General features: G+C 37.9%; 1 protein-coding gene across 1 annotated transcript; it reads right to left on the bottom strand.

The window, feature by feature from the left end:
• Window positions 1–3,030: 3,030 nt before the first annotated feature.
• On the bottom strand, window positions 3,031–23,006 carry alx1 (ALX homeobox 1). The gene is made up of 4 exons (XM_052030482.1): window positions 22,649–23,006; window positions 15,413–15,717; window positions 9,135–9,263; window positions 3,031–4,455 (listed from the first exon to the last, which is right to left on the bottom strand). Exons 1-4 carry the CDS (start codon window positions 22,875–22,877, stop codon window positions 4,135–4,137), a joined length of 984 nt encoding a protein of 327 aa, XP_051886442.1. The 5' UTR covers window positions 22,878–23,006; the 3' UTR covers window positions 3,031–4,134.
• Window positions 23,007–24,295: the final 1,289 nt, after the last annotated feature.

Raw genomic sequence — 24,295 nt, 5'->3', positions numbered from 1 at the left:
CCTACTGTGACATACAAAAAAAACTAGAGATGGTGATTGGTTATTCCTCAGACAAGAGGATCCACAATTATACTTTATTTTCTTCAGCTGAATTTCAAGTACACTATTCAGCCAAATTGGAAAATTTTAATCAAACATGGGAAGCAAATTTTGTGACCTATTCTGATACCATCAGAGAAGAGGGTTTATACACATCAAGGCAACTAAAGACCATTCAGTCTTTAGCCCTATCCCCAGAATCAGTTACGTTGTAAATATGCTGAATTGTAAAACAGAGACACATCGGGCCTTACTGTTGTTTACTTACAATAGGATTTTGCATATTGTTAAATACTTTTACCCAACAAAAATCAATCTATCTCGGCATTTACAATTTCAAACTGACTCACAGTCCACAATCTTTGAAGAACCGAGTTTCAGATTTTCACCAACCATTCTCTGAAAAGTGTTCTCTAATTTCACCCTAATGGTCAAGGCCTAATTTTAAAGTTACAGCATTCCCTGGATAGAGGAAATCATTCTTTTTTTTCTTTATCAATCCTTTCAGATCCCTTTATCAATTTAAACATCTCAAATAAATTATTCTTCAACCTTGTAAAACAGAAAGAAATTTAAACCAAGCTTATATAAGGTGTACTATTAAGCTGACATTATTGTAATACACTGTGACATTGTCACTGTAAAATAGTTTTGAAGAAAATTGGAAATGAATACTTTCCACAGTACATTACAAGTCTGCATTTAGTGACAACTAAAGGCAACCAGAGTGGAAATTGACTGAGTAATTATCCATTCCAGCAACACATGCCTGAAGCTGACCAAAATAGATTTTATGCTCCTATGTTTACGTAACCATCCTTCACGCATTGCACTTTTTTTTGGAGAAATCATGTTGTTTTTATTGGTGGAAGTTGCTGTAGTTGTGTTCCCTCTGTCCTTTAGATAGACTCAGTTTGAATTGATTTTGTTTGCTGATAAACAGACTATTTTCTGTGAATCATTTGCACTGCCCACCTCTAGCTGATTGGTTGGCAGTGTTCTCAATAATTGCTCTGATATTACAAATAGAGATTTACACATTAACATTGGGATTAGTCAGTTCCAAGATTCAGAGTAGAACTAGTAATAGCAAACTGCAGCATTCTGGATCTTCTCATCATCCACAATATAATGAGTAGCTGCATATATACCCTGTAATAAACTCATAGAGCAGAATCTTTGCTAGGTAATATCCATAAAGTCCTTCTCTGTTTCTCATTCAACCATAATTTATTTTTAAATTGATCTGATATAATTAAAATGATGCAATATTATCAGTATAAACTGGCTGAATTTAAAATCATCAAAAGTTGGCAAATGGTTGTGCTTGCTCAGATTCACCTCTTACTTACTAAAAGGTTCTGATTCTGGAAGTTATGATTCTTAATCAAGAAATCATATGGTGGGGGAGCAAAATCAGAGAAGCAAGCCTAAGAAGATAATTGAATAAAGATTGACAGGAAGGGGAAACAACAAAGTGACTTATAAACAAAAAAGGAAATCTTCATATCGGTAGGTTGCAGGAATGAAAGAGATACTAAATGAGGATTGTGGAAACAGAGTGAAAAGGTTCATAAGGAGGGGGAAGAGCAATGAGATAGGACAACAAAGCAGAACTCAAACTCAATGGGCAGAGTGGTGCAGAAGTTAGTGCTACTGCCTCACAGCTCCAGCAACCTAGGTTTAATCTGGATGTTTGGTGCTGTCTATGTGGAGTTTGCATGTTCTTCCTGTGACCACATGGGTTTCCTTCTGGGTGCACTGGCTTCCTGCCACATCCCAAAGAAGCTCTGTACTGGCTACTAGGTTAATTGGCAATTGTAAATTACTCTTAGTGCAAACAGATCACAGGAGAATCAAAGGGGATTTGAAGGGAGGTTACAGGGAAATAAGTGAGGGAAGGGGATTGATGGGATTTCTCTGAGATCTGGCCTCAACTCAATAGGCTGAATGGCCTACCTTTATGCATTAAGAAATATGAATATGAAATGACATCTCAAGGAATATATCCTGGAGTCCTGATGGAAGTTAGAGAAATATTAACAGTAGCTCTGACCACAATCTTTCCTGCTTTCTCAGATAGTAAAATTGAACTCAGAGCTAAAAACAAAAGTAACGCAAAAATAAAACAAGTGAGAAACCATGCGCACACAGACCAACCAGCCTTTCAGGAACGGGTTAAACTTCTGTAGGTCATTATATGGAAGAAAATCAATATTGCAGTTGGCTAATTGTTGCTAGTTAACATGTAGTTATGAGAATCAAATAATGCCAAATAAATTCTTTGAAGAAGTATTGAAAACGGAGTGCAATGAATACCGTGGCTATTTTCTTTCAGGAGGCATTTGATAAAGTGTTCTTTAGGAGATTTGCTGATGTTATTAATATGTGAAAGACATTAAAGGTAGGGCAGCCAGTCTTTGAATGACTCCAGATGCCTTAAGTGTAACCCCTGATAAGGAATGGGAAGAATGCAGGATAGGTTAAAATTTAGGTTGGTTAGATAAGTTAAAACAGACTGCTGTGCAGGCTGGGGAAGTGGGGCTGTAGGTATGGTATTAAAATGAAGCCTTGTGCCTCAAAACCTTGCAGCTGAAGGGAGGTGCAAACCACCATATCTACAGGTAAATGTCTTTCTTGAGCTTCATGTGGAGGCAGGAAAGCACCCCTGCAGTCTCTTAATGAAAGCTGCTTATCTCTTGGCCCATGATCTCAAGCCCCTCCACACAATTTCTCTTCCATGATTGACAATCTACCTTGACCTGCAATCACTTCAAGCTCCCTCCCTCTTTCCTTCACTCCTATTCCATCACCAATTATAATCTTTATGAGTAAGCCTTCCCACTCAAAAGCCAGTCAGCTTTTCAATCCAGCTGACCACACTCCAGGACTGGGAAAATAAAAAGTAATTCAACTGGGATCCTGAAGTTACATTCATCAGAACTCCTTTCTCCATATTTCAGAGTTTCTGACAATACTGCCCCACTCTCACCCATGCCAGCCAGCTCAGACTAGGGAATATAAACACCATGCACTCAATTCAGAGACAGGATACTTCTTTGCAAGTATATATAAAGAATCTAAACTTGGGTTTAAGGGGTACAATACCAATTTTGCAGACTATGGCTAGCTAAAATGAGGATTGCAGGATTTTAAAAAGTTTTATATGAAAGCTAGAAGGTAATGCTCAACCTACACAAATCAGTGCTCTCCCCAATTTGGGCCCCTTACTTTAGGTGAATTCTTAGACTATAGAAAGAGAGCACTAAAATAATACCAGGAATGAGAGGCTTCAGTTGTTAGAAGACATAATGGAAAGTGAACACTTTTCATTAGAAGAAGGTAAAGGGAGATCTAATACAGATGTTCAAAATTAATGAGTAGTTTTGATAATAGACATTGGGAAAAGTTATTCTCATTGATCAGTGAATCAGTGTCTGGAGAGCATGGGGAAAGAAATTCATCCTTGGATTGGTAGCACTCAACAATCAATGTAGTTTTATTTCTGTGATGTATTCTTTCTGAAATGTTGTTCCATTGACATAGCAGTACTGATCCAAACGCATAAACTTAAGATCAACAACAAACAAAACAGAAGAGGTTAGGAAATGTTTTTTTTAACAAAGTGGGTTGTAGAAACATAAGGCCTTACCAGAAACAAAGGTGCAGGCAATATACATGAAACGTTTAGAATCAGACATGGATAAATATTTTTTAAAGAGGCAAAAAAAAGAACAAAAGGGTATCAACTGAAGGCAGAGGAATGAGATTCAGAGCACTTTCATAGAGTGGACATAAGCACGTGGGCTAAATGATAACCTGTGCTGTAAAATCCTGTGATTCATAGTACAAAATGTCCTCTTTAAACAGCCACATAGAACTTTCTGATCAATCATTCCATCTCCTGATTTGGTCTTCTCTATTTTTTGCTTTGAATTAAAAAATCCTGTCAATTGCTCTCCAATGATGTGCTTGTAACTACTTCCTTTCTAAGATGTAGCAGCTTGGCACACTATTTTCCAGGAACATAATTGCACAGGCAAGTTGATTTACAGATTGTCTTTCATTTTAATTACACTTCCATCACTTTTCCCATTACATGGCCCATGATATGTTAGCAGTGTGTTCTTTGGCTTTCATTCGAAGCACGGCAATACTTGAGGATCTTCGTTCACACTCTGGCCTTGGTTCAAAGGCATGTCCATCAGAAGAGCCCGACAGCACAGAGTCATTGAAGAGATTGTTTAGAGCTACTTGACTGAACTGGTTTTGATGATTTGATATGCCCATGTAAGCACTGGCATTTCTATGTGAGTGAGGGTATGGTGACATACAAGGGGATGATTCACGTGGTAATACACAGGATGAAACTGCTGAGTTGGTGGGGCTGTTCCCTGCCCACAAATTGCTTTGCAGCTGAAAAAGAAACAGATGAGTGCATAACTGTATCCATTTTCTAATCAGAATTACGGTTCCACATCTACTGGATATCCAGCAAAGCTTCAAACCATTTAGTTCTTCACTGCTGTTAAGTAACATTTTATAGTGTAGCAAGTCATTTTATCTTATCTACTGAGGAAAAAAAAGCATTCAAAGAAAATTCCTCTTCTGTTTTCCAGAATAATGCTTAGTAAGGAAAGTGTAAAGAAGAAGTATTTAGAGTTATGCTTTCATCAGAGGAACTGTTTCAGACTGAAATCCTGTGCTCTCTTCACTTCCATAAATAACTGATCAAATAAAGGCAGCTCCTTGTTGGAATGAAAAAGAATTTACACATTATATTTTATGTTTAAATGCCTTAACTGTTCCGATAAGACATTCTCCTGTACAGCCCCAGTAACTAAAACTAAAGTGCCCTGAAAGGAAATCTGTTTTTAAGCCAATTGCTCTCACTGGATTAATCTATGTTATGTAAGTGAGTATTTTCAGTCAATTCAAATTGACCTGAGATCATGTAACATTCTACAGGAGATCAATCAAAGGGTTTCAAAGTTGCCGAGGCAGTTTGATGTATCTTCTTAATAAAGTGTCTGAGTCCTGCAATTCTGCATCAGTATCCAGTCCATTAGAAGAACAACAGGGCAAAGATTTAACTGCCAACAGGTCTTGGTGCTGAACCCATCCAAGATCCCAGTGATGTGAATTTGCATTATCTAAACGGGTGCTTAATCTATTTCAGCATAACCAAGATACCTGCAGGCAGAAGGAATAAAGGGAGAGAAGAATCAGCGGAGCTTTTTTCCCAGTGTTCAAGAGTCAACAATACAAAATGAAATTAATAAAAGGGCTGAAAGACCTAAAATTTCAGAGCTGCATTTCAAGAGTTGTGAATGTTACCGCAGAAAAGATTTTTTTTTAATGGAGAATTCCCCCTTGAATTAAGACCTCATTCCTGGGTTGTGGTGTTCACTGCCACTGTGGATCCCAGCTAGGGCATGGTGTCAGGCCATTCCAAAAGATGATTAAGAATCATTCACATTACTGTTAGACCAAAGGAGCGGAGAGAGGGAGAATTGCTTCCTTAAAGGACATAATCAAACACATGGGAGTTTCAGGGCATGATTACTTTGACTAATTCCCGCTTATTTCCAGAAGATTTAAAACTTTTTAAGCATTAAGAAATAGTTTGAAATTGAACGGTTAAAGAGAGACAGGCACTACTCATACGGGGGTTATCACACAAAAATAAAGCAGAATCTGCAGAGAAAGGAACATCAAAAAGATCAGTGAGTCAAAGGAGAGAGAGAAAATTTCAGAAGCTTCATAGAAAAAGAAAGGTAAATATTGCTGAAACTATAACAATAGGAAGGAATTAAATATATAATCCACAGATAATATACATAAAGAAGAGAGAAAATATTGCCATAGCTCTGTGGAACATAAGTACAATTGATGCTGATTGACCAGGAATGTACTGGTAAAATCATTTGACATAGACAAAATATATTTTGCTCAAAGCATCAAAAAGCTGCAGATGCTAGAAATACAGAACAAAACCAGAAAATGCCACAGCATTCAGCAGGTCAGGCAGCATTGGTAGTGAGAAAAGCAGCTTCAACATTTCAAGTCCCCTTCATCAGGACTGGAACAGTCAGAAAACGAGCAGGGTTGAAGTTGCAGAGAGTGGGAGGGGTGGAGAGAATCGAGGGAATGTCTTTAATAGTGTGCAGGCCAAAGACCAAAGATCTCTCTCATCATTACAAAACATTCTCACTTTTCTAATTCTGATGAAGGACCATTGACCAGAAACATTGACGTTGTTTCTCTGTCAATGGATGGTGCCTGACCTGCTGAGTGCTTCTAGCATTTTCTGTTTTTCTTACATATTTCACTCATTTTTTTACTGTGTTAATAATCTAAAAATGTGAGAGTAGTTTTGGGTTGGATTTTAACAGACTCATTAGATTTTCCACCTATTGACTCTGTCTGGGTGATGCCGAAAATCTGATAATGTTGCCTTCCAGGCAGTGGGAAACAGAAACAATGAGGGAGAGATATGAGGGAGCCAGTGAGTTGGTATGAAGGATGAACTGTAGTATTTGCATCACAGAATGAACCTATTCTACTTCTCAAGCCTGTCCTCATGTAGACAGAAAGACAGGGATGCACAGAAGAATATTCCATATGGAATAGAAAAAACCCTGGTTGAAAAGAGTTTGAGTTTCTTATTAACTTTTATAGTTCAATTAATTCAGTGATTCTATTAAAATGCCACAAACATTACATTTTTTTCAAAGTTTGAAAGAATCCAAGTATCTGTGCTTAATAACACAGTAAATGTTGAGATTAATTTTCACACTTTTGCAAATAAAAGATGTTCCTCTGTTATCCTCTGAAGGATGATATAAATCACATGACAAGAGAACAAGAGGTTTCTTGATGTTAAACATTTTGAAATTATCAGCGGGGAGGGGGAAGGGGGAGTTATTTCAATCTGTGCTTCCCAAATGCAAAATCAGAATTAATGTGATTCTCAAAGATCAAAGACTCAGTTTAGATAATGCTGTTGGACTGAAATCAATTTGATTCATACTCAATACATAATTTGATGCAATTTGAATGAAGTTTGGAGTGGACCACTATATCACACTCATGAGAAATGTTTGTACAATCTATGTCCATGAAAGTCGTTCGACTCACTTAAGTTCAGCAAATTGTGAATAGTGTTCCATTAAAATCATTCGTATTCAATTTTTTCCAAAGAATCATAAATTCTTTGCTCCACTAGATTGGAAAATAACAAATGTAAGTGCTTTATTCAAAAGAGAAAGGAGACAGAAAGCAAGGAACTACAGACCAGTTAAACTTAGTATCCGTAAGAGAGAAAACGTTAGAAGTGATTATTAAACTTAGACAGGCACTCAGAAAAATTCAATGTAATCAGTCAAAGTCAACATGGTTTTATGAAAGAGAATCATGTTTGGTCAATTTATTGGAGTCTTTTGAAAAAGTAACATGTACTGTGGATGACGGGGGAAAAATGGATACATTATACTTGGATTTCCAGAATGGATTTGATAAAGTGCCACATCAAAGGCTAGAATGGAAAGTCAAAGCTCATGATGTAGAAGGTAACTTTTCGTGTGGTTAGAAGATTGACTGGCTATCAAGAAACCAAGTGGGCTTAAATAGGTCTTTGGTTGGCAATATATAACGATTAGTGTGCCACAAAAATTGGTGTTGGGGCCTCAACCTATTACAATGCATATACATGCCATGGATAAAGTAACCAAGGGTATGATTGCTAAAATTGCTGATGACACAAGGATAAAAAATAAGTCGTGAAGTGGACATAAGGAGGCCATGATGGGGTATAGATAGGATCAATGAATGGACAAATATCTGACAAAATGAGTATAATGTGGGGAAGTTGAAACTGTCCATTGTAATGGGAGAAATGAAGAAGTATTTTATCTAAATGGTGAAAGATTGCAGACCTTTAAAGTACAAAGAGATCTGGGTGTCTTGGTGTTTGATTCACAAATGACTAGTATGTAGACACAACAAGTAATTAGGAAAGGTAATGGAATGTTTATTGCCAGGGCATTTGAATACAAATGTAGAGAGGCTATGCTTTAGTTCTAAAGGGCATTGGCAAAACCAGATTTGGAGTTCTGTGTACAGTATTGACCTCCTTATTTAAGGAAGGATGTTGATGTGTTAGAAGCAGTTCAGAGAGGGTTTCCTAGACTAGTACATGGAATGGATGAGTTATCTCATGAGGAATGGTTGGACAACCTGGGCTTGTATCTGCTGTAGATTAGAAGAATGAAGCAAAAAGGTTTTTGATGGGTTTTGACAGGGTAGATGTAGAGAGGATATTTCTTCTTGTGTAAGAATCTGAAACAAGTGGTCGCTGTTTAAAATAAGATGTCAACCTTTTAAGATAGAAGTGAAGCATAAACTATCTTTCAGAGAGTTGTGAGCCTTTGGATGGTGGAAGCAGAGTCACTAAATATTCTTAAGGTGAAGATTGATTCCTGATAAGCAAGGGGGTGAAAGATTACTAGAGGTAGACAAGAATACAGGATTGAGGTTATAACTAGTTTATCCATGATCTTATTGAATGGCAAACCAGGCTTGAGGGTCCCTGGCCTACTCCTCTCCCAATGTATTTGTTCATGTACTCCTGGGTATGACAGATTCGTAGACCTAGTCTTAGATTCATAGGATTTTATAGCACAGAAGGAGACCAAGGTCATATTATGTCCATGCTGAATAAACCCATTTCCTGGCTCTCAGTCCTAACTTGCATTACAGCACATTAGGTGCTTTAGCAGCTTAGTTTTATCGTGATACTTTCTACTTCCACCACCCTTTCCAGCACTGAATTCCACCACTCTCAGGGTAAGAAACAATTCCTTAACCACTCATTCTAATTCCTCTTCAAATTACCATAAATCTATTCTCCTTACTTATTGTCCTCTCTGCTATTAGTATATACACCAAAAGCATACATTTTCATCTTTAGAGCTATTGAAAGAATGTACTTGTGATTATTGTTTAACATGATCGGTTTACTTATCAATACATGCTCTTCCACGCTCTCCAATGACTGTGGAACTTAATCCCGTGTACCATTTTGCTTTACCTACCTGTGAATAAGTTTCTGTCCTGGGTAAAAGAGATACATCATAGGAGGTTGCAAAGTGGCTTCGAGCTTGTTGTAACTGTCCATAGCGTTCCCTCTTTCTCCATTTTGCTCTTCTATTTTGGAACCAAACCTGCAAAGAATAACACATCTGTGTTCTCATTTCTTGTATGATGGACCACTGAATAATGTCAGGGTAAGTTGCCTTGGAGGAATGGAGATTGTCCACTTGTGTGATTTTCACCCCAGGAAAGTTTCCTTGAAATTTTCACAGCATGTATTATCAAGCTTTGCTATCGGGAAAGATCCATTGAAACACAGGTTTCTGCAGTGAAATGTTTTAAAGATAATATCGGCTATCCCCTGCATGAGATCATTACAAGGTAAACACATTTACTAATGCATTGCAATTGCAAAATCAGTTAATAATTTGAGGCCCATTTGAAAATCACAGCTGAACAAAAAAAAATGAAAGAAAGAATGGGATAAAGACTAAACATGGACAATCAACCAAATGAATGAGAGTGAATCTACCCAAAGAATGTAAAATAGGCAATCAATTTAAGATAGGTGGAATGGTAAACTGACTGTTGATTTGTAGCATTTGCTTCGTGCTACGCCTCGAGTTGATATTATATCCCAATTCATCCCTGCTTGGAAAATTTGTAGCTCATAGGAGAAGAGGAAGCAAATGCAGCACAACGACCATGGAAGCAGTTTATTGCATTTAACTGTCAACATTGGTTTAATTTGGAAGCAAGTGATGCGTCTCTTACTCAGCTCTATATGTTTACACTACAAAATCCGTTCTCTCTTCCTTGCAGTTAGACAAAGTAAATGGATGACAATCTGGCTTCAGGATAAAGGAAAATAAAAATTATCCATGTGAAATATCCCATAATACAAAGTAAACAGGCACCAGCAGAGAGATGGTCTTCCTGCCACAGGGCACAGCTTCCTCCCTGAACTTAAAACAATAATTCAAAAGTATTCCCACATTCTTGGTTATTCTCTTTGAATATCCATGACAGAGCTAAAATTCCACTTTGACTCTCTGTCCATGTTCTGCCAGTTTGACACAAGTCCAATAAAGCAATGAACACACAAAATATAACAAGCTATAGTTGGAAAAAAGTCTTTTAAATTAGTTAAGATAAGATGAGATTTCTTTATTAGTTACATGTACATCAAAACACACAGTGAAATGCATCTTTTGCAATGGAGTGTTCTGGGGGCAGCCCACAAGTGTCGCCACGCTACCGGCACCAACATAGCATGCCCACAACTTCCTAACCCATACGTCTTTGAAATATGGGAGGAAACCGGAGCACCTGGAGGAAACCCATGCAGACACGGGGAGAACGTACAAACTCCTTACAGACAGTGGCCCGAATTGAACCCAGGTCGCTGGCGCTGTAATAGCATTATGCTAACTGCTATACTACTGTGCTGCTGTTGCTTAAGATACTTAAAATAATGGTCGAGATATGTGTTCAGCTACTGAATGATTTTGTTGGGAATGTTAGTACTAATAAATCATCACAACTCTACAATTTGACAGAGAGTAGGAAGTCAATTTTTGTTGCAGCTGCCCAGCTAAAGGACAGGTGATGCTCCACATGGTCCACTCAGTGTTTGAAGGATAGTTACAGAGAGATGACAGAAAAGGTGGGAAGCAAATGATGATGATGATGATGATGAAGATATCTTTATTAGTCACATGTACATCGAAACAAACAGTGAAATGCATCTTTTGCGTTGGTGTTCTGGGGGCAGCCTGCAAGTGTTGCCACACATCCGGCATCAACATCGCATGCCCACAACTTCCTAACCCGTACATTTTTGGAATGTGGGAGGAAACCGGAGCACCTGGAGAAGACTCATGGAGACACGGGGAGAATGTACAAACTCCTTACAGACAGTGGTCATAATTGAACCTGGGTCGCTGGCGCTGTAATAGCGCTATGCTAACCACTACACCACCACGCTCACCCAATGCAGCACAATGACCATGTTAAAACTCAGGTCATGCTCTGATCAACATGTCACAAATACTGATTTACCTCAACATCTTTTTCTATTGTTGGTGACATCACAAAAGTTTACAACTTCCAGTGTATTGGCTCACAATTACTTTCAAATGAAGAGAAATGAAGGCAGCACGTATTTTCACTGAATTTGTGTAGATGATCCTTTTGATTTGTAGACACGATAATCTGATGGAAACATTTATTTTCAAAATATATGTACAGTCAGTAAGTGAGCATCAAGAGGTTGGTGAGGTGGCTGGGAGTGTGGGTGTTGCATGAATCTCTTGGAGGGAAAGAGTCGTGAATTGTTATCATTGAAATCTTAATTTAGCATTTAATTCCGACCTCAAGAACAAAGAAAAATGATTGTATGCCAGCATGGGCTATTAATGGACTTTGCATGTCTTGAAAGGCTGATTTAAACTAAAACAGACAATGTGAAGCTTGAGCGATATTATGAAGTCATTTGGCTGTGTGACAACTGGGAAATATCATATCGACTATGGTAGCTATTATACTGCAACCTATCACTTTGAGATTTATTGTTTTCTGGTACTGATTGCGCCAAGGGCATAAGCTCTTTCTTCTTCAGTGTGTTTCCATTTTCATCCTTCAGCAACAGAAGAGGAAGGAGAGCTACCATAGAACATTTTTGAAATGGCAAAAATACTTGTGAATTTTCTTTTTGGAGTTATTTTATCAACTCAGTAACACTATCAACTGAGGCCTATTAATCAAGCATTTCAGTGATATTGCTAGCATTAATTAGTTATGATAAAAATTTACAGAAGTACACTATTGAATCCCCATTACCATAATCCTCTCAAAAATGATGCTCGCTTATTTTTAGAGGCACTCAAGTAACTTCAGCATTATGGCCTATTTAATGTTATCCCGTGATGTCTTCTGTGTCTATGCTTCAGGATATATGATGGGGAATTAATATGCATTTAGTCTCAACAAAGGACAGAGGCTGAAGAAGACTTTGTCCTGATTAAACATGTGAATTTATTTGATTCTGCTTATGTGCCATTGTTTTGTTGATATTTTAGATAGTAGCTGAAGAAATATGTATAGATGATGGAGGAAATCCTAAATTAATCCTAAAATTACCCATTATTACACCATGTGCTTTATATTGACAGCAGTGCAACACATCCAAAACAGTGAAGTGCCGTATTATCATACTCGGGGGATAATGTGATAGCTCACGTGATAAGATCTTGAATGAATAATAGTTGGAACATGAAATAAGCCATTGGTTAACTTCCCCATCAATTTGCTTATTTACAGTATGTGATTTGGTAACAAAATGCCACAATTCTAAATTTTTTTAAAATCCCAAAAGTGGAGAATGGAGTGAGGGTGGGAAGAGAATTCCACTAAAGCAGAACTGAGTGATAACAAATCAGCTGCCAAAAATACGTTTAATCTCAGAAGTTGATAATTATCCTATTTCTCTATTACCCATAAGATAATTATCACATCTGTCTGTCACTTATGATTTAGTTTGTAAATTCAGGAATATATATTTAACTAAAATAAATAAATGGAGGCTGTTCTGGCTTATTTAATGCCAAAATTTATTTGAAATATGTTTTGATTGGCCAACTGAAATAAGATTAATTTCAATTGATGCTTTTACGTAAACTGCTTTGTGGTCAATACATTAAATAGGAAAATGTCAAATTAATTTCCAAGATAACGCTAAATATTTAATATTGGAGAATGACTAATTGTCATAACATCCAATAAAAACTTTAGCAATATTTAGCATCAGGTAGAATATTAAAGTTATTAGCAGTTATTTTGCTTTAACTTCTGCTTCTGTAGGTTCTGTACATCCATTTATAGAGGCAAGAGTTTCTGTCAAAGAAATGGTAAGTCACATGGTTGTTGCCATAATTGATGGCTTACATACGTCAAGTGAGGGACAGATCCATGTTTAAATGAAAAAATCCAGACATTGCTATGTGAACTGTAGTGATCCTCTGTCAAATTTGTGAAATTGGCATTTCTCTCACCAATGGTGTACATTGAATGGAGATTCAAGAGACTGCAGATGTTGGGATCTGGTGCAGAAAACAAACTGTGGGTCAGGCAGCATCTGTGGAGGGAAAGGGATAGTCAGCATTTCAGGTCGAGACCCTGCATCAGGAATGTGAGTGGAGTGGGGAGATATCCAATATAAAACGTGAGAGAGGAGTGAGCCAGGTGAAGAGAGAGATGTTGGGCAGACGGGGCAAGGTAGGGGAGGAAGAGGTGTGGAGTTGGAAGACAGTGGCTGGTGGGTGAAGGATAGAGACAGATAAGGAGAGAGAGAAAAAGGGGCAGATGGAGCCAGGTGAGGGTGGAGGTGGAGACAATGGTTGGAAGGTGATCAGTGGAAACAAGATGCTGTAGATGCTGGAATCTGATAAATAAAAAAGGTGATAAGTGGAACCAGATAAGGGAGGGATGATGGGCAGATGCAACCAATTGGGAGATGGGATTGGAGAACCAGCAGGTATAGTGTGTGGGTGACAGACAGATGGAACCAGGTGGGGGAGGGGGATGAAACTGGGTGACAGTAGAGGGGGGACAGAAGGAGAGAGAAAGGAGCACGGGGAGGTGGGATACCTGAAGTCGGTAGGAGTTCATATTTTGTGCATTGAATATTGTGAAGGTGCTATATCGGTGCATTACATATTCATCAAGTCTGCCTCCAATATTTAGAGTTGATAAACCAGTAGTTTAAGGTTGCTTTGAACAAAGTAATAATTTTCAATTACTGCAAATCAATTTCTCTGGCACGGAAAATTGACTGATGTAAGTATGGAGGCCCATTTGCCCAGGCTTTGATTTATGGCAGAGATTTTAAAAATGACAAATGTTATCTTTTAACCCTAGTATTTGTAAGTATGGGAAGAAACAATGAGGTCTTCATCCTAACAAACTGACGAATCTGTACAGTGATCCACAAAATCCAAGTGAGCAGTGTAAGCAGTATAAATTAGATATACATTATGTACAGAAAGAGAGAAAAATCATGAAGGGTGTATGGAATTAACCATGGGAGTTAAGGGCATTTTTTTTTAATGTGTAAAACCTCAATTAACATGTGAAGAATGTGGCTCTGTGCTTTAACTTAATTTTTCCAGAGCTAGAGAAGTTGTTTAGCAGTAATTGACTGCTCAGATTTTGCTGGGCTTTGCTAACAGTTCAGTGCAGAAGTGTTGTCATGTTCAGGACCTCTGCACATATGCGTAAGTTCTGAACATACAAGTCCTGCCAGTGATTTTTTGGTTGTGCTCTGCCACCATGTCCCACATGGAGTCCAGCAACAGAGCAGCAGGGTGATGAACTCTCTAGCACTTACACTAGGAAATATAAGGTAACAATTATATTTCTTTAATTATTTATGCTTGTTTTAATGTTTTTAATTATCTAAAGGTCTTTTTAGGTGATTCGCTTTTTATCTTTCAACAGAATTTAAATATGTTTGAATTGTTTATTTCATTTTGAGTAGTTTTTCTTGTTTCTGATTATTAGTCCCATTCAGAAGCATAGAAAACTTTGACAGCTTTGGCAGATGACAAAACTGAGGTTTCGAGAGGAGATTTGTGGTAAGGTTTATTCAGTTTCCCAGTTACATTGTTCAAGGCCGATACACTACAAAATGCCTCGTAGCCTAGATGAAAGAGCACCTCAGCCAGCAAGTCCAACCATACAGATTTGATCCTGGTAAGTCTGGTGTTTTGTGGTGTACAAGCAGTGAGCATGGGTAGTGGGCTCCACTTAGCAAAATTAATCATCCCATTCACTCATTGCTGAATGCAGCAGCCCTGATTTTTATCTGGTTTGCTTTCAAGTCTTTAATTGGTTAGTGCTGCAATTTCACAATCTTGAAATGTTCAGTGTTCAATCCATTAACGAGGTACTGGTATAGTAAAAGTTGTGGAAGCAATTCAAGCAGTAACTTCTGCATTTCCAGGTTTAATGACTCACATGTTTACTCTGGAAGTTGTCGTCAGATATATTCCACTATGTACAAAGTGCGCTGACAACCTCAGCAATACTAATACAAAATCTGAGCCAATATATTTTAAGATGGCCATTTTAGATTATCTGTGCAAGAGTGCATCCTGCATCAAACACTGAAGGCACATTTCATTGTACTGCAATAATCACTCATGCCAATAAATACTCATCTAATGTAGTTTGTAAAAAGATTTGTTCAGTGAGTTGTAAGCTCGGTGATTTTGCTGCTTACCTGGACTCTTGCCTCAGTGAGCTCTGTGCGAAGAGCCAGCTGTTCCCTAGCATACACATCTGGGTAATGAGTTTTCTGGAAAACTTTCTCCAGTTCCTCTAACTGTAAACTAGTGAACGTTGTCCTATTTCTCCTCTTCTTTGTGCTAGAGACATTGGAGTCGCTCTTGTCAACATTCTGATCTATGATGGATTTTTCCTCCAGACCTTTCAATGGTGACACCTTCATATTGCAGTAGTTCTCAATAGGTCTTGATAGGTCGGTGCAGCCAGGTTGACCCAATGGCTTTGAAACACCATAATTGACTGGATAACAAAGAAAACAATGTCATTTGATACAGGAAGCAATTCACACACAAGGTTTGCTAACTATGTCTTCCAATAACTTCAGAAAAAGAACAATACAATTTCAAAACGAAAATAAAACCCAGCAGATTTTAAACATCCATAATATAAACAATAAACAACTGGTCTGCCAGCATTCAGAAATAGGAAGTTGAACTACTACTCCAGATGTGGATCCTTTGTTAAGTCTAAGAAATGATTAATAGGCAAAACCCTTACAGGAACAGAACAAACGTCAAAGCGAGAAATTGGATAATTCAGATGGTTTCATGGATTCATCCTCTGGCTGAGGAGATAACCATACAGAAAAATATATTTAAAAAATTAGGTGTGGAGGTCAGTGAGGGATTCAAAATCTTATGTTCAACTACCATCCACTAAACTTCTGAAACGTACATTATGCGCTGGAGGTCTGAATGAGGAGCATTAATTCCTCAAATCAAGAACCACTGTTGTTTTTAATTCAAATTTATATCTTGGACATTGGGGGGAAAGACCAGAATTTCAAAATAATAAACAGTGTTGAGGGTGGGAATAGATTTTCAAGAGAGCACAGAGCTCAGAACGGCAGACATGGTGCAGTAAAATGTGAGGTGATACATTTTGTTAAGAAGAAAGAGAAAACATAAAAAAAATTGCTAAATGATTAGATTTTAAAATGAGCACAGTAACAGAGAGATAAGAGGTGGCAGGACAAATTAACAAAGCAGTGAATAACTCAAACTGTATCTTGAGCTTTATACAGCAGGACAGAGCACAAAACCCAGCAAGAAATTTAAAACAGTTTTCAGGCCCAGCTGGCAATTGAGTACAATTCCGTACGCCAAAGACATGAAGGTTTTGGAGGGGAAAAGGAAGATACTTATGAAAATAGACTGAAGAAATTGGGGTTGTTTTCTGTAGAGTAAAGAAGAGATCTCGTTGATGTATTCAGAATCACAAGTGTCTTAGATGGAGAAAGTAAAGAGAACCTGTTTCCAATGGTTGAAAAGTCAATAACCACCCAGCAGAAATTTAAGGTGACTGACAAGAAGAACCAGAGCCAACATGAGGAAATACTTTCTTTACACATCAGGTGTAAAGATTCTGGAATGCATTCCCTAATGGTTGAAATAGATTGGATGGTAGTCTTCAAAGGAAAATTGCATAAGTACTTAAAGGGGAAAGAAAATTTCTGGAATATGGGAAAGTGGTGGAGCGGGACTAACTGTATTGCCCTTCAAAACTTAGAATGGACTCAATGGGCTGAATGATCATGTGTGTCCTGCACTCCTTTGTGATTCTATGCTAACACTTTGAATGGGAGTTAATGTCAAATTTTGCTGAATAATTGTTACAGGACAGAGCTGTGGGACATATTACTATGGTAAAGGTGCTGCACAAATAAAAGCTGCTGTTAGCACAGTCACTGAAATACAGGGAAGTGCTGGTGGAAAAAGCACAATCAACTCAATAAGGCAATGCAAAAGCATGATCATAGCTAACTATAAAATCTTTAACTGTTGAAAATTGTCAAAAATAGAAATGGTATGTAACCTGCACCAGATTACTGATAACCACATCTCTGGTATAGGATTCCTGTAGGAACTGTGTTCAGATGAATGGTTATAGTACAATCCCTGCTCCCATCTTGCAGGATACCATCAATACATGCTACTCTTGCCTCTTAAAGGCAGTGGAGAGATAGCTACGCCATTGGGCTAAGCGAGCTTTCAGATCAGACCAGTCTGCCCAGAAGAATGGTAAAACATTACTATTACTTTACTTTCTTTCATAAATAAAAAATATAGGTATTACAAAAAGAGCAACAATACCATCTTTTAAGTAGAAATTAACACCAAACTCCCAAAACAGACCCTCCCCATGCTCTGTCACAGGATAAGATTACCATACAGACAGAATAGATTCAAGCCTTCTTTGAAAAATTGCAACATTTCTGCTGATTCCTGGAAATCTTTGGCACATGACCACTCAAAATGAGGAAGGGGCATTTTGGATGGCACCAAGAACTAAAATCCATGCATTAGGAACTCACAAAAACCCCTCATAAACAGTGGAGGGAGTGCACCACCTCCCAAACTACCCACCTGTGGCGAAGTCTGCAGATCCCACATTAACATCATCAGCTACCTCAGAACCCACAGAACTGGAGTAGAAGCAAGTCATCCTTGATCCCAAGGAACCATCTAAGAAGATTGGAAAGATACCTACCTTCATTGTAAGGTTTATAGAAATAATATATTTATTATTCTGGGTACTTGTAAAACAACATTTGTGCTGTAAAGATAGATAGTAGGAAACATGGAATGAGTTAGGAAAACTATTAAGGTATCATTCTTAGTGTTCTTGTAAATGAGTGTCAAATAGAGGGAACAATTAAGACAGGTATAATGAAATCAAACTGTCAGCTTGAGACAATAACTGAAAAGACTGATCACAACACAGAAAATTAACATCAGATTGTGATTTCTCACTAATCGTTATTTACACACATACCACACAGACACTCACGCATATTAGGCACCTAAAACTGAAACAGACCAGAAATAATGAAACAATAGGACAGATCATTGCCTCAGATGAAACTTACTGAGATACCCTTGCAAAATTTGAGAGAAAATATGCCAAAATATACATCTTTGTTGATCAAATGTCCAAGAATTATTTTATTTCTGTTCTCTCTTTTTAAACACAACAAAAAATAATGATTCCTATATATAAATTGGTTTCTTAACCGAAATGTTTATATGATCCCTATACACAATAACACTGAATTTACTTATTTAAAATAGATCACGGCTGGCGCTGTTTTATTGGATGGGTCTTCATCCATCCCTTACCAGAACGGTCTGATATGCAACAACAACATCTTCGGAAAACTGAATTTCATTCCGATCACGTGCAGGTCCAAACACTACAGGTGAAGGAATTGACTTAGCAGATGGCATCAAAATGTTTAAATATGTCTCATTTTCAATATCAAAAATATGTTTACGAGAGAGAGAAAAGATGGTAGATTCCACTTCTTAGTGGGAATCTTAGCTCATTATTTATCTTCTCAGTCCTTGTTAATTGATCAATGATCTTCAAGCCCCAAAATGTTTTCAGATTCGCCATCATTTCGTCGCACTATAAAAGCAACCAGTTCACTAAAAGAGCCCAGGGGCGGCTTGTATATTTTATGAGCTGCTGAAAAATTCTTGATCTTTAATGTTCCCCAAAAGTAAACCGCAACCTATTAGCTCAGACCCCTGTTATCGCTGTCTGCTCACTGTAAATTGTAAAACTCGCAGATTAGTTGTGGCAACACAATCCACTGCCTCTAGAACAGGAGAAATGACTGCTTTTGTGGGGAACACTCGCTCACCTCTTTTCTGGCTATCGCACTTTCTTGAACTCGGTCGAAACAATTATTTTATGTATTTAAATCTCTGAAATTGCATCTCTACTTTTTTTTTCTTGGACTTTTTTGTATTGAACTATTGTGCCTTAACACAGAACAGCAGGAATATCTACGTGCTTTTGCGCTATGCTTGTCTGGTCTAGGGGTAACATATGTCTGTGCTTTCTTGAATGAGAATATTTTCAACTCCGGCCTACTTATCGCAATGTTTGTTGTAACCGTGAACACAGAAATGAAAAGATAAAGGTTCTCAGTAAATGAATTACTTCGTAGGTCATCCAATGGGAAGCCGTTCTTCAAGTATCCCACGCCCTCTCTCATCTACAACCCAACCCTTCCAAAAAAAGATGATCCCTACGTGAAAGCTGAACACAGACCGAACATTAGCTAAAATTGGCGTTGCCCATTTTATTATAAATCCAGAACTAAATTTAAATTCCCCTGTCAGTTACTGAAATAGTAAACGATGCTCCGATTGCATTCATACTAATACCCAGGGTATTTCGCACTTCACCTAAATGATTTGTTGCATAGTTTCAGGTGCTTCAGACTAAATCAGAACCAGTTCCCGAGTTTAGGACTGATTTGGATTCGCGGCGTAAATTTCGAAATGAGTTACAACTTTCCGGGATATGTTTGCTGCCCAGTGCGATTACACACCAGCCTTCGGGAACTAATTCGACGCAGTCTGATCGTCGGGAAGTACAATGAAAGGAAATCAACAACAATTGAAACCAGATCTGATTAAAAGAACGAGGGCTACGGGGTTTTGAATAGTTCACACGCCATTTCCATTCCTGAGTTTTCTCTGAAACTGATTCTCCCTCGAAAATCTTAGTAGTTGATACAAGTTCCAAATTAAATAAACTCTTTAATTTCCCAGTTGGGAATAAACATTTGCGAAATGAAACATATTATCACAGGTTCAGAAAATTAAAAAAATAAAGCATTGAATAAGGCTGTCAACAGAATTATTGTATTAATCATTCCTGAATTTAGTACTTTAAAAATAGCGTTAGATACTTTTTTAAAAAAATAATTTAATTTTCACACGCTGAGGTCAGTCCTCAGAATCTTTTCTTACTGTAATGTGTTTATCTAACATCAGGGCCCAATACTACAAGGATTTTTTTAAATTGGATTTAGTCAGTATAGTTAATGGTTTTTCCAGTAGCGGGTAAGTTGTGAAATGAGTCAGCAAAAGGCACAACTGACCTCACACTGGTGGCAGGATGAATTAATTAGAATATTGTTCATTTTAGCAATTAGATAACATGCGTGTGCATCAAAAGGCACAACAGCCAAAATATGCCTATTTAAAATAAGAAACACGATTTTATGAATCCCGAAGCATAAAAATTCTTGAGCAAAATTCTTGCAGTTTAACTCCTAAGCTCCAACGGACCATTATTCTAAACAGACGCGCGAATTCAACCTTTCAGATTTTACAAAGTTCATGTTTTCCTGTGCATAGAAATCATGTAGTATTAAATATTTTTATTCTATTCATTGCCTAGGTAAAAAAAAAATGTCCGCTTCGTCAATTGCAGATTTCAAGGCATAAAAACTGATTTCCCAATGTTCATTTTAAAATAACTCGCGGCGATTAAATGGAATTCAGCGCCGGCTGTTGTGATTTTCTGCTCGTTTTTGATGAAAAACCGACGCTCTTTTGCCCACCAGGAGACAAATCGGATTCCCCTTACAACAACACAACAATAATGCTTGTGTGTTTTTAAAGGTTCATCATATTCCGCTGGGGAAAATAGCGATAAAGGTGGTTGGGTCTTGTGAACTTTCAGAAATGGATGTCCTTTCAATAACGGCGATTCAAAGACGTTGGATGGGGTGAGATTCTGGACATTCAAAACATATAAATATAAAGGAACTATCATAAACCCAAGAATTGGTACTTCTATATTAACGCTAAGGTTTTCATTAAAAAAAAGTAACAACCACAAAATGAAACTTCTTTCTTCCCGAATGCACGCCGTTCATATTTAGTAATGGTTTAAAATTTAGCAATACACTTCGAAGACTTTCAATATTTTGATTGATTAAGGTTAATCGAATGCCTTGCTGGCTATTTATATTCAGGATACGCAAAGTTGAAAAAAATTTTTCCTAAAGTTATTTATTTTTCTAAGAATTCTCGGGATATAGCATCACCAGCAACGCGACTATTATGGCTACGATGAGACCTTTTCTGGAGCCATGTAAGTCGTTTAATACAACATAGCTGCTCCGTGGGCCATTTACATTCTGTTCTAGCATTGGTCTATGCCTGGAGTCACTTGTAGGCCACGTAGTTCTCATTCTTATTGTAATGAAAGGTGAGGTAATTTTCATTGACAGCTTTCTATTGTTATTTTCAAAATAGAAAATAATATTGCCGTGGCGGGATTTAAATATAAGCTTAATTATTTCAGACAAATATATTATTAGTATTTAATGCAACTTTACTGCTTTTCCGTGCTTAAACAAGCTGATGAGAGAGGTCTGCCCTCCTCTTCTGAATTGTGGATATCAAATGACAAATATTTCAAATAGTTATTACGCGGTGGGGAGCTTAAAATATACAACCCAACCCAACCCCTCCCCACCCCACCCAGGGCAGATTGCCTCCAACTCCGAGATTCTGAGATACCTAGGTATGTCAAAGTACTATCAACGAGTAATTTCCTGCTTGGATTAGAAATTGTTTGGAACTGGTTGGCAACAGATGATAGAAGAATCCACAAACCTTACCCTTTTTAGGACTCTTCCCCACCTCCCCCTCACCCCCAAACTAATAAAGAAATCACCAACCTCATAGGAGTAGGGGACGGCCCCGAGACACTGAAACCAATTGTTGTTTGCTTCAGGGATTTGCGATTTAAGAGCGAGGAATAACTGCCAGCCAGACACCTTTCAATTTTGTTTATAGTATACTATATGGCATATAGTAGAGAGAAGTGTATTCCCGAATACCCACATTTATCTAATCACTGGAAATTAGCATGTAAATTTAGATCCTAAAATTCAACTGCCGTTTGAGGTGACATCTTTTCAAATTGTGTTTGTAGCTGTCTTAGAGTTGTGAAAACGTTTCGCTACGTTCCACCGACTGCACAATAGGTTACTGAAACAAGATAAATAGTTTGTTATGGTAACATATCACCTCCATATCGAGGAACTAGCAGAATAAATAGCTCTTCCTGTTTGCCATTCATGGTGACGAGAACACAGCACTCGAAAGCAAGTTACAATTCTTGAAAGGAGCCTTGTATATAAAAAAATATATAATCAGACAATTATTCGCGCAGCCCCCATTTACGATAAATTACAACAGCCATGTGTATAACAAGCGGATCACAAGCAACTTAAATGTACGGGGCACTTATTGGATATCGGTCTTCATTCCCTGATGCCTTGTCCCTGAAACAAATTAAACCATACATATTGCGAGTGAGTTACATTGGTGGCGACACTGATGGTAATTGCACCTACCGTTCGCACCGTCCTCGTGAACAGTTTTCCCAAGTCTCTCATGGTGCTCGTTGCTTTCCATATTAAGAAAGGTTTGGATACGTTTTGATGCATTCTTGTTGTAGAAAGTTCCCCCCTCCATACTCTCCATAACTTGTTCCAGGGTTGCTCCTGCTCCCACGTAGTACTCGTTCCCTTTCGAATGATGGCCAACGATTGGAAAATTCTCACTTGCAAATTCCATAATCATCTAAACCAATTGATCGATGACCTTGGTGAGTCTTGATCAGGAGGGATCCTTTCTCGCTGAGAATGAGTTCAGATAGAAACTGCAGCTTTTGGCCGTGGATAAGGTTTCCAGAAACAGCCCTATATAGAGTAAAAGCGCTGGGCATCTGAATGCAACCTCCTCCCAATTAAATGAATATGCAAATCTCAGAAGCGCATTCTCCACCCAGACTACACCCCCTACCAGCAACCGAAACGCTTCGTTAAAGCGCCTTTGGCTGTCGAAAAGCTCTAGGCTTGAGTTTTTGTTTCATTTTGATATTGCACCTACTGTTATAAAGAATCTGCATTTAGTTTCGGTCAACTGCACACTTCTGTATTGTTTACGTCGGTCGTGTCCGTGACATTCCTTTAATTCTAGTGTATATCACGTTGACTATTTTAATTGTTATGTTTTAAATTTTTGACGCGTAGTAATCATATGGCTCCTACACACACAAAATTGACTTTGGCAAGTAACGCTGGGTAGAGCATTAACTTTGCATGTTCCGGCAAATCAATACAGTAAATAAGAATATGACTACCTGAAGCCATTAGACCAGATTGTTTTGTGCAGATTTCTGGGATCGTGCCGAGCAAAACAGCCAGTTCACCAGCATCAACAAACATGTCAGTATTTAGTGCAATGGGCTATTTTATTCAGATAAGTTGAGTTCTTAAAAAAAATCGCCTGCACATCAGATCGGGCAAATTGCAATTCTGACAAGAAACTTAAGGCACATCTTTCTCCGTTCTTTCCGACTAGTACGGGGTCCTGAAACACGACATTCATGCAATTCACCAAGGTAGGATAGAAATATATGAGGAAAGGTGCGGTCCAGCCGGCGTGGTTTGTGCCAGTATGGTGACGGCACTGGGATCAATTCCTCAGCGATAATGGAACTCTGCCGTGATTCGCAGCATGTTGTCACTTGGAAGTAACATTGTTAGTCGGAGCCTCCACTTAACACATGTCCACAGTGATCACGTTCAAATCAACGGTGTCTATTTACATCTTGGCCATGGAACGCAATATTTTTTAAACAAAACTTCCTCGGTGCATTTATTTCTCGAAATGTTTACGGGACGTGTGTTAAATAATTTTAAATCAGACAAACACAATGACATGGTAAGGTGCCGGAAAACTACCATCCATTTATCAGTTGGTCTAAACTGTTACTGCATATGAAAGGTAATAACAATGATAAAAAGGCAGACTATTCATTTGGCAAAAGTTTCCACTTATAACCAACTTATAAAAGATATTTCTAAGGGTGAAAACTAATGCTTCACTTTTACATGTCTCTTTTTATTTCCTCCCTCTTTCCATTGTATACACTTTTTATTTAAACAATTGATTTAATTTGGAAACTGTTTCCTCTTACGTTGTGTTATCATGAA

Source organism: Pristis pectinata, chromosome 15 (genome assembly GCF_009764475.1).
Source record: "Pristis pectinata isolate sPriPec2 chromosome 15, sPriPec2.1.pri, whole genome shotgun sequence".
Lineage (NCBI taxonomy): Eukaryota > Metazoa > Chordata > Chondrichthyes > Rhinopristiformes > Pristidae > Pristis > Pristis pectinata.
This window is presented reverse-complemented; position numbering and strand designations above follow the sequence as displayed.

Bases quoted from the DNA above. Each gene is read 5' to 3' on its own strand.
- alx1 (XM_052030482.1), bottom strand. From the start codon at position 22,877: ATGATTATGGAATTTGCAAGTGAGAATTTTCCAATCGTTGGCCATCAT. The intron at 9,264-15,412 runs GTAAGCAGCAAA...TATTCTTTGCAG, and splicing joins TCACTGAGGCAAGAGTCCAG to GTTTGGTTCCAAAATAGAAG. The intron at 4,456-9,134 runs GTAGGTAAAGCA...TTTCTTTTTCAG, and splicing joins GGACAGAAACTTATTCACAG to CTGCAAAGCAATTTGTGGGC.